This window comes from Dryobates pubescens, chromosome 8, assembly GCF_014839835.1.
Source record: "Dryobates pubescens isolate bDryPub1 chromosome 8, bDryPub1.pri, whole genome shotgun sequence".
NCBI classification, from domain to species: domain Eukaryota; kingdom Metazoa; phylum Chordata; class Aves; order Piciformes; family Picidae; genus Dryobates; species Dryobates pubescens.
In genome coordinates, this window is record NC_071619.1 from 40,235,863 (window position 1) to 40,249,092 (window position 13,230).

General features: G+C 43.6%; 1 protein-coding gene across 2 annotated transcripts in view; it reads left to right on the forward strand.

The window, feature by feature from the left end:
- Positions 1 to 13,230, forward strand: part of STXBP5L (syntaxin binding protein 5L) — a 255,306-nt gene that overhangs the window by 191,585 nt on the left and 50,491 nt on the right. Inside the window, exon 19 of one of the 2 annotated variants that reach the window (XM_009906530.2) lies at positions 887 to 958. The exons of the other annotated variant lie outside the window; for it this stretch is intronic. Coding sequence (XP_009904832.1) covers positions 887 to 958 — 72 coding nt within the window. The remainder of the gene's footprint in view (positions 1 to 886; positions 959 to 13,230) is intronic. 2 annotated transcript variants of the gene reach the window in all.

The following is a 13,230-nucleotide window of genomic DNA, read 5'->3' on the forward strand; positions in this document are numbered from 1 at the left end:
AAGTTTTAGACTTAAAAAATCTGTTGGAAAATGTTGAGTTTTAAATTCAACTGTAAAATTACAAAAGCAGTGGGTTTATGACTGTAGTGGGTTTATGACATCAGCATTTTCATTGCCAACCCTGCACAACACCATCAAATCTTACTTCTCCATAGAGCCAATGGAAACTTTTAAAATCAGGAATATGTTTGTACTCCAAAGAGAAAGTAAACTTCAGGGGATAAAATGTCCCTTCCTGAAAGACCATTTGTCTCACTTTCTAGGCTTTTAATCATGGCAAAGCTTAGTTCTCATCTGTGCCAACTGTTAAAGATGTAAATTTGGCACAGCTGAGGAGAGAAGAGACAAGCATCGGCTTTAAGCTAACTTCAGCTGCTCTCTCTGGTTTGGACAGCCTAACAACAGCTCCCAAAGTGATTTGAGCAGCCAGTCACAAGCAATGGTGCTGCAGAGCCTTGTGCAAAATGTGGAGGGTAGGTGATGTGGAACTAGCTGTTATCAGTCACTGTACTACACAGAATCTCTCTGTGTCAGTAACAGCCTTGGCCACTCCTTTAAGGCAACATTCCAGCTATGCAGCGCTGCCAGAATGGAGTCTGTTGGGGATAAGTGACCACTGAGGAGGAGTACACACTTCTAGATCACTCATTGAAACTATGCATCTCAAAATAGCCTCAGCTGCTTTCTCACCATCCATCCCACATCCTTTATGTTTTTGATTACTCTTCTTGTTATATCTCCCAGTTGGAAGGTAAGCGTCTGCTGAAATTTCTTCACCTTGGCTGTTCTAGATGCTGGTTATGGTATCACTTCCTTTCACTTTAGACTGTTTTTTCTCTCTTTCCTCTGCCTGCTGCTGATGCTGGTGTACTGGCATGTTCCAAAGACAACTTTTGCATGCGTGGCCTGTCTAACTTTTATCCAGATTTAACGAAACGGATCCGTACTTCCTATCAGAGTAAGTTCTATAAAGGTTAGGCAAATAGCTTTATCGTGGTTGGACTATGCCTGACTTAAACACCTGTGTTTGTGCTTTGTAATGTGTTTTTTATTTAAACACATTCAGCATGCATGCAAAACTATTACATTTTGTGATGTCAACCATGCTTGATTTTTGTCAATTATCTTTATTAGACAGATATTTCAGATCTGCTTTGTTGTTCCAAAAGAGTCAATGAGGAAGAACTCAGAGACTTCTGTGAGACAGATTGGGCCTTAAAAATTACATATTTTTTTTTCAACAGTGTTGCATTCTTGATGACATTATCTTTCTTTGGGTTTATATTCATCTCAGTGTACATCTACTTATATGAAGCATTTCTTGTTTTGCAATGGCACTCCCTGGCTGTAGGTAACTCTTCCCTGTTTCCAGAAGAGCTATGTGGCTATTGGATTGGGTACTGTGAAACCCCAAACTGCAAACTTGGTTTGGTACTTGAGTGTTTGGCTTTAGGGAACCATCCCATGCCTCTGATGGTAGCTCTTCCCTGTTTCCAGAAGAGCTATGTGGCTATTGGATTGGGTACTGTGAAACCCCAAACTGCAAACTTGGTTTGGTACTTGAGTGTTTAGCTTTAGGGAACCATGCCATGCCTCTGGTGGTAGCTCTTCCCTGTTTCCAGAAGAGCTATGTGGCTATTGGATTGGGTACTGTGAAACCCCAAACTGCAAACTTGGTTTGGTACTTGAGTGTTTGGCTTTAGGGAACCATCCCATGCCTCTGATGGTAACTCTTCCCTGTTTCCAGAAGAGCTATGTGGCTATTGGATTGGGTACTGTGAAACCCCAAACTGCAAACTTGGTTTGGTACTTGAGTGTTTGGCTGTAGGGAACCATGCCTGATGCTTAACAGGGAGCTGTAAAGTGGGTTTCAAAATGCACACATCAAAGAGAGTTATGAAAATTAATGTTTTTAATCTCTTTACATTTTGCATTATAGTGGTGTGCAATTTAAATATTAGTATTCATCACTACAGAACACAATGAACAAAGCTATAATTAATTTTGGAAAGAAAAGAAAGGAATGTTCCAAACTGCAGTGCTCATATGTAATTAGGTCTCCAGGATGCCTCTTGTTCATCTCTTTTTACAGTAGTCTTCATCGATTCACTGGGCAGGCAATTTGATATTGAGTACTTGGTCCAGGCAAGATAAAGGTGTGGCAGCTGTTTTGTCATGTCACACACACAGAGGAGTGTAGGTATTAAAGTATATTTGTTCACTCACACAAAGAAAATTCGATTCTGCCTTTCTAGAGTGATTGCTCCACAACTGATCTCATACATTTTTGTCCCATAATACTTCATAGAAGGTGGCCTGCTTAGTTCAAGCACATAATCCAGTTGCAAATCCAGCAGCCCCTGAGATTTGTTGGATAACGTCTTAAAGTTTATTGCTCTGGTTCTTGCTCATTTGAGGTCTGTAATAGAGAACCCAAGAGACAGTCAGCAGTCAAAGGTGTCAGGGGGGGAGGGGGAGGGATGTTTCCCTACCAACAATTACCAACATTGTCATTCAAAATGACAAACACGGGCAGTGGTGTTTATCACATGTGTTCTTTTGTTTCCATCTTTGTTATGATCTCAAGGAGGTTATTCATATTCAATAGGTGGAATGGTTAATAAAAATATTAATAACTTTATTAATCATTAAAAAAAATAGGAAAATATTCATAAAACCTATTTACTGGTTTGGAATATTGGGCTGTGGAACAGATCTCTCACCAGCAGGAACAGGTAACAATTTAAACAATATGAGCAAAAATCCAGAAACAACAAACAGCACTTAAAACTGTAAAGGGGAAAAAAAAAGGAACGTCAGCAACAGAGCCAGAGATTGCCCACGGTGTGTGGGGGGAACTCCAGAATCCCCTAGGGCAACAGACCTGTAATAGATGCTTATAAAAATCAGGTTTCATAATGCCTCACTGATCCTGGCACCCCGTGGCACGCCTGGGGGGTTTAAACAAAGCCAAAATGGTGTCGACCGCGTGAGAGCTGCAGGAGCAGTTTCACTTTCTGTTGGTGTCTGCAGCTTATTGCTGAGACACAGGATTTATCCCTGAAAGCTTTGTAGCTGAAAGCCTCGTAGAAAAGAGGTTCTTCCGCTGCAATTCTTCGCAGCGGTGCTTGTTCCTTCTTCCAGTGAGCCAAAACTGTCCCGGGGACTCAGCTCCTCCGGGGGTTCGCCTCTCGGCCCGCCAAGACGTTGTCTGCTCTGCTCCTGGGCTTTACAATGCTGATACAGCAAGGGGTCTTTGCAGTCCTGTCTGGTTAAACTGAAACACAGCTCAGCTTCCAAGCAAGGCTCGTGATTCCTTCCAGAGCATGGAGAATTGCAAGGCAAGGCTCTGGCTCTTTGGGCTGCTATTTGCAGATTTCCCAAGACAATGCTGGCAGTGACAACACAGATTGAGAGATAAAACCCTGACACTGTAACCTATAGGAAGGGTTTTCTCCAAATGTGGCCAAAGGCACACACACACCTGGCCCACTTGGGCTCCAGGACATGTTCAGACAAGCCTGGGCAATGTGGCCATTAGCCTGAAAAACCAGACCTGCTGGCTTCTGCCCCATGGTCTGGTTCAGAGCATTTTTGAGGCTTTTTTGTCCCTTCAGGACAATCTTCAACCCCCAAATCGGAAAAGTCTGGAGAGTCTTTCCCTGTACATCATAACTGAAGAGTATGAGTCTGGCTCTTGTACAAGGTCACTAACAGCTTCATTTCTTTCCTCAAAAACTATTTGGTTGTTGGTTTTGCCATTGGATGCTTAACACAGGAGTGTACTGTCTGATCTGAGAAATGTGTCAGGTGGTAAGGTAAAGAACAAGGCAAGAATGTGTCATGGCCTGTAAAGTGCCTTGCTAAAGTCATTCTCCAATTGCACTTTCATATATATCTGAGACATCAGTTTTAAGAAAGGTATTGAGAATGGCTTTAGCATAGTCCTTGCAAGTTTAGCTCTACTCATAAGGGCTGATGGGGGGGGGAGAAGAAAAATAAATCATTGGGGGAAATTGTGTGGCTGAAGCCAATACCATGAAGGTGAAAGCAGGAGCAGTCATGTGATAACATAATCATCAGATCCAATGTTTTGAGGATTATATAAATGAAAATGGAAGTTAATGGGAAGACATAGGAGGAGTTGACTCAAATAATGAAACAAGATGAGGATCAGTTTGAAAGAATGAGACTTGCAGGCATGGAATCCAAAGATGTTATCAATGAGCAAGACACTTAAGACTTTTGTTGGTCGTTTTGAAGTTGATAGTCAAGAACAAACAGCCTAGTTCAGCAGCAAACCTGCATCTGAGAGTTAAGGCATGATGTTCCAAGGATTAAACCAGTCTTAGAATATCATGGAAGGCAGTGGTGCCATTAGTTGTGCTGAAGTAGCAAAGGTAAGACTCGAGCTGAAAAAAAAAGAGTTTATGTTGGCAATGTTAAGTTCACGTCTGGACACTTGTAAGTGTGCCTTAGAAAGATAGAATAGAATAGATAGAAGGAATCCGAGTTAAAGATGTCCAAGGACAATTAAAAGAGACTTCAGGGCATTGGGAAGAGTGGTTAAAGGGATCTGGAGCCCAAGTAGTGTTCTCTTCTTTCCCTTGAGTTGTGGGGTGTGATGAATGAATTAAACCGAGCCTAAAGGTCAATGCCTGGTGTCTTCTGCTGGACCTGCTATTTGTGAACAGAGAAAGGCTTGTGGGTGATGTAATGGTTGGGGGCTGTCTTGGGCACAGGGATAACAGAATTATAATTTCTCAGTTGTTGGAGAAGAGGGGCATCAGCAGAACTTTCACCTTGGACTTTCAGCAGGCAAACTTTGGCCTGTTTTGAAGGCTGGTGGACTGAGTCCCTTGGGAGGTAGTCCTGAAGCAGGAACTCTTAAAGGCACAGGAAAAAGCCATCCCCATGTGCTGAAAGACAAGCTAGGGGGAAGAAGGCTGGCCTGGCTGAATAGAGACATTTGATTACAACTTAGGGAGAAAAGGAGAGTTTATGGTCATTAGAAGAAGGAGCAGGCCACTTGGGAGGAGTACCAGGTTGTCCTGAGACTATGCAGGGAGACAATTAGAAGAGCCAAAGCCCAACTGGAAATTAATTTAGCTTCCGCTGTTAAAGAGAACAGGAAATTCTTCTGTCAATACATTAGCAATGAAAGGAGAACTAAGGAGAATCTCTGTCCTTCATTGGATGCAGGTGGAGCATAGTAGTAAAAAGTGAGGAAAAGTCTGAGGTACCTTCTTTGCTTCAGTCTTCAGTAGTTAGACCAGTAGTTCACTGGATACTCAGTCTCCTTAGCTGGTAGATAGGGACAGGGAGCAGAATGAAGCCCCCATAATCCAAGAGGAGGTTGTTGGTGACCTGCTGCACCACTCAGACATACACAAATCTATCAGGCTGCATGGCATCCATGCAAGCATACTGAGAGAATAGACAGAGGTGCTCACCAAGCCACTTTCAACCCTTTACCAGTGGTCCTGGCTAACTGGGGAGGTCCCAGGTGACTGAAGATTGGCAAATGTGATGCCTTACTACAAAAAAAGAAAAGGCTGCAAGGAAGACCTGGGGAACTACAGACTTGTCAGTCTGACAGCAGTGCAGGGGAGGGTCATGGAGCAGATCATCCTGAGTGCCATAATGCAGCACGTGCAGAGCAAACAGGTGTTCAGGCCCAGTCAGCATGGGTTCATGAAGGGCAGGTCCTGCTGGACTCATCTGATCTCCTTCTATAACAAGACAACCTGCTTAGTGCATGAAAGTCTGTGAATGTTGTTTACCTGGACTTCCATAAAGCCTTTGACATTGTGTCCCACAGCATCCTCCTGGAGAAACTGGCCACACGTGGCTTGGGTGGGTGGATGCTTCGCTGGGTAAAAAATGAATGGATGGCTGGGCTCAAAGAGTGGTGGTGAATGGAGTTAAACCCAGGTGGTGGCTGATCACAAGTGGCATTCTCCACAGCTCAGTTTTGGGGCCAGTTCTGTTTAACATCTTTATCAACAATCTGGATGAGGGGATTGAGTGCTCCCTCAGTAAGTTTGCAGATGACATTAAATTGGGTGGAAGTGTTTGATCTGCTTGAGGGTAGAAAGGCTCTGCAGAAGCATCTGGACAGGATAGATTGATGAGCTGAGATTAAATGAATGAGCTTTAACAAGACCAAGTGCCAGGTCCTACACTTGGGTCACAACAACCCCATGTAACACTCCAGGCTTGGGACAGAGTGGCTGGAAAGCTGCTTATCAGAAAAGAACCTGGATGTGTTGATCAACAGCCTGCTGAACGTGAGCCAGAGTGTGACCAGGCAGCCAAGAAGGCCACCAGCATCCTGGGCTGTATCAGGAATAGTGTGGCCAGCAGGAGCAGGGAAGTGATCATGCCCCTGTACTCAGCCATGCCTTAAATGCTCTGTTCAGTTTTGAAGCTCTCACTACAAGGGACATTGAGTTGCTGGAGCAGGTCCAAAGAAGCACAACAAAGCTGGTGAAGGGCCTGGAGAACAAGACTTATGAGAAGCAGCTAAGGGAACTGAGATTGTTTACTCTGAAGAAGAGGAGGCTGAGAGGAGACCTTACTGTTCTCTGCAACTCCCTGAAAGGAGGTTGTAGTGAGGTGGGGGGGGTCGGTTTCTTCTCCCTAGTATCAAGATGTAGAACAAGGAGAAATGGCCTCAAATTGCACCAGGGGAGGTTTAGAGTGGCTATTAGGAAAAACTACTGCAAGATTGGTCAGGCACTGGAACAGGCTGCCCAGGTAGGTGGTGAGGAGTCACCATCCCTGGAGGTGTTCGGAAAACATGTAGACACGGCACTTCAGGACATGGCTTAATGGCCATGGTGGTGTTGGGTCAACAGCTGGACTCTGATCTTGAAGGTTTTTTTCCAACCAAGGCAATACTATGTGTATTTCTGATGCTCCTAAGGATTATTTTTTTTTCCAATTGCCCTGTCTATGGGAATCTCATCAAATACTGGGACAGACAGGTAAAGAAAGCATTTATGTTTCATTCTGGAGTGCCATGCAACTAAAGAGGGAAAGGGGAAAACAAAAGCCAAAACACATCAAACAGGGAAAAGAAGTGATATGTTGGAGAAGTGAGACTTTCCAAAGGAAAAACATAATCAGCAATGTCAAGGGCATCCAAAATGCAAGAGACAGTGGTGGAATAATATACTTTTAGCCAATAAATCTTCAGAGAGTTTGGTAAAAGTAGTGTATACTTGTGTAGCTACACTCAGTAGCAGCTAGAACAGACTTAGAGCATTAAGACAGCACATGCTCTGTTTTGAAAGGTCAAAGTGAGAAGGGAGAAACAAGAAGGGAAGAAATTAGGAGGGGAATTGTAATCAGTTCTAGGCATACTTAATGAGAGAGACTGAAACAATTGTCATAATAGGGGAGGCAATTTGAGGAAAATAATAGGCTAAGATGAGGGCAAGTGCAGAGCTTCCTGGTGCTGATGGCTTGTTCCATTTGCTGTAACAGCCACAGGTAGCCACCTTCCATTGTACTTTGTAGCAAGATGATATGCCAGGCCAAATAAAATAAGCCTGGTGGATGTGAGGAGGCCTATCAATGTGGTCTACCTGGACCTCAGCAAGGCCTTTGACACCGTCCCCCATAGCAAACTCCTGGCCAAGCTGTCAGCCCATGGCTTGGATGGGAGCACACTGCAATGGGTTAGGAACTGGCTGGAGGGCCAAGCCCAGAGAGTGGTGGTGAATGGTGCCACAGCCAGCTGGCAGCCAGGCACCAGTGGTGTGCCCCAAGGATCAGTGCTGAGCCCTGTGCTCTTTAACATCTTTATTGATGATCTGGATGAGGGCATTGAGTCCATCATCAGTACATTTGCAGATGACACCAAGCTGGGGGCAGGAGTTGATCTGCTGGAGGGTAGAGAGGCTCTGCAGAGGGACCTCGACAGGCTGGACAGATGGGCAGAGTCCAAGGGCATGAGATTGAACACATCCAAGTGCCAGGTTCTGCACATTGGCCACAACAACCCCATGCAGTGCTACAGGCTGGGGTCAGAGTGGCTGGAGAGCAGCCAGGCGGAGAGGGACCTGGGGGTGCTGGTTGACGGTACACTGAACATGAGCCTGCAGTGTGCCCACATGGCCAGGAGGGCCAATGGCATCCTGGCCTGCATCAGGAACAGTGTGGCCAGCAGGAGCAGGGAGGTCATTCTGCCCCTGTACACTGCACTGGTTAGGCCACACCTTGAGTACTGTGTCCAGTTCTGGGCCCCTCAGGTTAGGAAGGAGGTTGACTTGCTGGAACGAGTCCAGAGAAGGGTAATGAAGTTGGTGAGGAGTTTGGAACACAAGCCCTACGAGGAGAGGCTGAGGGAGCTGGGGTTGCTTAGCCTGGAGAGAAGGAGACTCAGGGTTGACCTCATTACTCTCTACAACTACATGAAGGGAGGTTGTAGACAGATGATGGTCTCTTCTCCCAGGCAGCCAGTACCAGAACAAGAGGACACAGTCTCAGGCTGTGCCAGGGGAGGTTTAGGTTGGATGTGAGGAAGAAGTTCTACACAGAGAGAGTGATTGCCCATTGGAATGGGCTGCCTGGGGAAGTGGTGGAGTCGCCATCATTGGAGGTTTTCAGGAGGAGACTTGATGGGGTGCTTGGTGCCATGGGTTAGCTGATTAGGTGGTGTTGGATTGGTTGATAGGTTGGACACAATGATCTTGGAGGTCTCTTCCAACCTGGTTTATTCTATTCTATTCTCTGCAACCTTGCAGAAAAGTGCTTTTGTTTGTGGTTTTGTTTGGTGGTGGTTGTTCTTTTTCCTCCACAATTGAAATCAGGTTATGCATTTTATTACCTAGTGGTAGATAACATGCATCCAAATATTGAAGCAAGCACATTTTTCTGCATCTAGAGCAAGTATTTGCAGCAGCATATAAAAATACCAACTTGCAAAAGCTGTTTCCATCTCCTGCTAGAAATTCATGCCATCTGTTGGTGAAACAAGAACAAATAAATAGTCTCTGTGAGGCATCCATAAAGTCAGCAAGCTCCCAGGCTCTTGGTTCATTGGAAAGTAATTCTCAGAATGAAGACTGTAGTGAGAACACTTTGTTCCCCCTTCAGGCTAGACCCTTGAGAGGATGTGAGTAAAAGTAACCTTGGTCTAACAGGAGGACATGGAAAACCATGTTATGAGTCATGACATACCAGTAATTGACAGTTTAAATCACACCTGACAACAGAGTAGAGGCTAATACAGGTTGACTTTCAAGTCAACAGCTATACTCTGAATAGCCTGGCATTTCTATGGTAATTGAGTGTGGTGGGTTGAAGTTTCCCCCCCAGCATTAACTCACCACAGACTAACTCAGTTAGAAGTAAATGAAGCTGTATTTACAAGCAGAAACTATGCTCTACAATGGAATGCAATGAATGTGTACAAACTATACAGGAGTTACAATATTATACAGGTATTTATAATTAGCAAATAACAAGGAAAACCCCCTGGTCTCTTTTGGAGATCAGGGAAGCTGCTCCACTACCCCCCAAAACCTCCTTCCCCCTCTCCTTTCTACCAGAGAAAGAGAGGAGCTGAGAGAAAAACACATTAGCTTATCTTCTCAAGGCCAGCCAGAAGTGTTGTTATCTCCTGAGTAAAGCAGGACAGCCAAGAAGAGAAAAGAAAGGAAAGGAATGGAAGTGAAATGTGAAGGATTGTTATGGTACAGCTTCTTCTATCCCAGACTTCCATCCAATGAATGTGTTTAGAATAATCTTTTGTTTTCCTTTTTACACCCAATAGTGATTTCTTTATATTTTTCTACCTTTCTGCTTGAAATCTGCAGATAAATTTTAAAGGCATAGCCTAGAACTGCCACATTCAGTGTGAAGGTGATGAAGATAACACTAGGCTGGCTTACTGCCTTGTGAATATTTATGGCGATTTAGTTAGAATTCCTCTACTTCCAAGCAAAGGCCTGGTGGATTTGGGTGCTCTTAAGGAAATGGTCAGCCTGAGTCATTGAGATGGAAAGCTATTTCTGAAATGTTCAATTTCTGTTGAGTTCATGGGAGTTGTCACTCCATACTACACAGGTACATTGTTGGTCCTTCAATAAAGGGAGAATGGGAATCATGGTAAGCTTTAGGAAGTATCCGTGAGGCACGTCTTTAAAAGTGCTGGAATACCTTGTGGGATGCATTTGCATCTTGCACCATTTCCCTACATTTATAGCCTGTTCAGTTCAAAGCCAGCTTCTTTATAAAGTCCATGGGTGGCTGTTTACATCACCAAGTTCTTTGCCTTTAGTTTTGCTGCTATGTTCTCCTTGCTCTGCCTGGACTCATAACAGTTTAAACATCTCAGGACACAGATTGTTTTCAAAGAACTTCAAAATGAAAAGTGAAAGCATTTTTGTAATCAACCTTTAGATATTGCAGTCTCCAACATTCAGGGGAAGCTGAGTTGCATGGAACTACTTATACATGATAAATCACTGGAAAGATTTAGCTTGATTTTCTTTAAAAGGAGATGATGGTATAAAATAAACACTAGTGCCAAGGAAAGCTTGAGAGCTCCCCTTTCTTATCTCCAAGGGAAACAGAGGACAACATTTAATGGACTCAAAGATGACACCAAAACTGACAAATCTATCTTCTTTTCCTTTCAGTGAATCATGATTGTGCAAGTCATGGCCACATAACTTCTTTGAGATTCAGAATTTAGTAGATTAAAAGAGACTTTGGATACATGGAAGGGTACTGAGAACTCTTCATTGTAGTATTTCTAAGCAAGAGAGGTTTATGGCAGGAGAAATTCTGCAAGTGGCAGTGCTTAAGCAAATCTAAGTGTCTGAGATTAAGACTCTGTTGGGTTGATGGTTGGACTTGAGGACCTTAGAGGTCTTTTCCAACCTTCATGATTCTATGACTGCCCTTGTACAAAGCACATAGTACCACTTGTGCTTAACATGAGGAGTTGCTACTCTTTTGGGGTATTTTTAAAGCATCTGTTGGTGGTCATTGTTGGAAGTGAGAGTGACTTGACGACAAATCCAGATTTGTCAAGAAGTTCACATGTTCACCGTTAAAAAATGGGCTGTAACTTGAAATGTGGGTTTGCTGTTGCAAGTTGTAAAACTCTTGCCAAACACAAAGAGTTTGTGGTATTCTCAGGGTGGCTGCTCGTGAGGTTTCTGGAGAGTGATGGGATCTGGTGCATTTCCTATGTCAGTGGCATCATCATTTATATCAAGCTGTAATATTGCTTCTGTGAACTCAAGAAGAGCAAAAACAAATGAACAAAGCATACCACCACCCCCAAAACAAAACCCAAATCAAGCAAAAACCAAAGAGATCAAGCAACAACAACAACTAAAACAACCAACCACAAACTCCTATTTAGAAGCAGGTTCTGACTCCTATTTAGAAGCAGGTTCTGACTCCTATTTAGAAGCAGGTTCTGACCTACCATTTGACGTGGTAACTATCACCAGTAGTAACTGTACAAGCTTTAGAAGGAATTAATTACATCAGAACCACAGTGTTGAAATTTCAGTATCTCCAGTGTTGCATGTGCAAAATAAACAGCTTAATATTCCTTTTTATTTATCCAAGGCCTCTGATGATTTGCAGATCACTCTCACTGTACCTTGTAGACAATTCTGCAGCAAAAATCAATTATGACCCAGATCTCTTGGTACCTACATAAATCTCAGCATCAGGCAGTAGTAAGGTTTGCTGCAAGAAAGCTATACATAGAAAGGATCCCTAAATGGTTGCAGTTCCTGAATTCTAGGCAATACTCTATTTAATGTGAAAAATGACTGGACTCAGAATTGATTTGTAATATAAAGTTGTCTCTCAGATTGCAAGTTGAATCAAAGGAAGATTCAGGTGCATTTCACAACACAAAATCACCTAAAAATTGGGGTTTACACATTAGTATCTAGACCATGATCTTTTACTGTTTAAAGGCCAGGAGCAAATATGTCATTGCTACTGACTTAACAGGCTAAATTCATACTGCAGTCTTCCCAAAGTGCTCTCCAAGTCGTTCTAGCACTTGTGCAGTTTCATTAGCGGTAGGAGTTTTTCATTCTTCTTGTTGAGGTTCTGAACTCTCCCCCTTTCTCAGAACAGCTCAAAATCCCATTGTTAGAGAAATATCAGCACCTACATTAAGATACCACTGCTTTTAATCCAAAGAGAACATCACTGGTGACCAAATGGTAGCAGAGATTCTTTTAAAGCAAGAGTCTATATGAATTTTAGAGGCAAGAGTCTGAGCCTGAGGGTCCAGAAGCTATAAAAATTAAAACATGTTATGTTGCAGAGGGCCTGGTGCCAGATTCAAGCACATTGGAAGGTCATGATTGGATAGTTGGGGTTGTTCAACCTGAAAAAGACAAGGTTCCAGGGAGACCTTATAGTGGCCTTTCAGTACCTGAAGGGAGCTCAGAAGAAAGGGGAGACTGTTTACAAGGATAGGATGGGAGGCAATGGTTTTAAAGTAGAAAAGAGTAGATTTAGATTTGACATTAGGAAGAAGTTCTTTACTGTGAGGGTGGGGGAACACTGGAGCAGGTTGCCCAGGGAGATTGTGGAGGACCCATCCATGGAGACATCCAAGGTCAGGCTTGATGGGGCTCTGAGCAACCTGATCTAGTTAAGGGTGTCCCTGCTTACTGCAGTGGGGTTGTAGTAGATGACCTTTAAAGGCCCCTTCCAACCCAGTGCATTCTATGATTCCACATTAGGTTTCCAGGATACAGTGTATGCAGCGTGTGTGTGAACGTGGCATCAGTACAGCAGTGTGTGACTGTGGGCTAATATTCAATAGGTTCTGTGACCCGAGTGCTGTGAATCCACATCACTAGCAGGTGCTGGGCTGTCTGCCAGTCCCAAGGAGCCTATGGCTTGAAGTGTTAGAGCTCCATATGACAGATATGAACCACTTGGTATAGGCAATAGGACACCTGCAAAAGGCACATTTAGAGTAGGCCATGCCCAGTTCACTCTCTCAACAGTTAGCCCTCAGACTTTCTCTCCCCAGCATGCCAAAAAGCATATTTAGACCTGTACATGCAACCTGTGTCAGAGGGATCTTAGTTTGATCACAGAAACAAGCCCAAACTTAAGCAGTATAAACTAAGATTGGTTTACATTTTACTGTCTCCTGTGATAGCCACAAATGCCACAAAAGAGTTCCTCAAAAATATATATAACCAACATAGAAATTATCTTGCC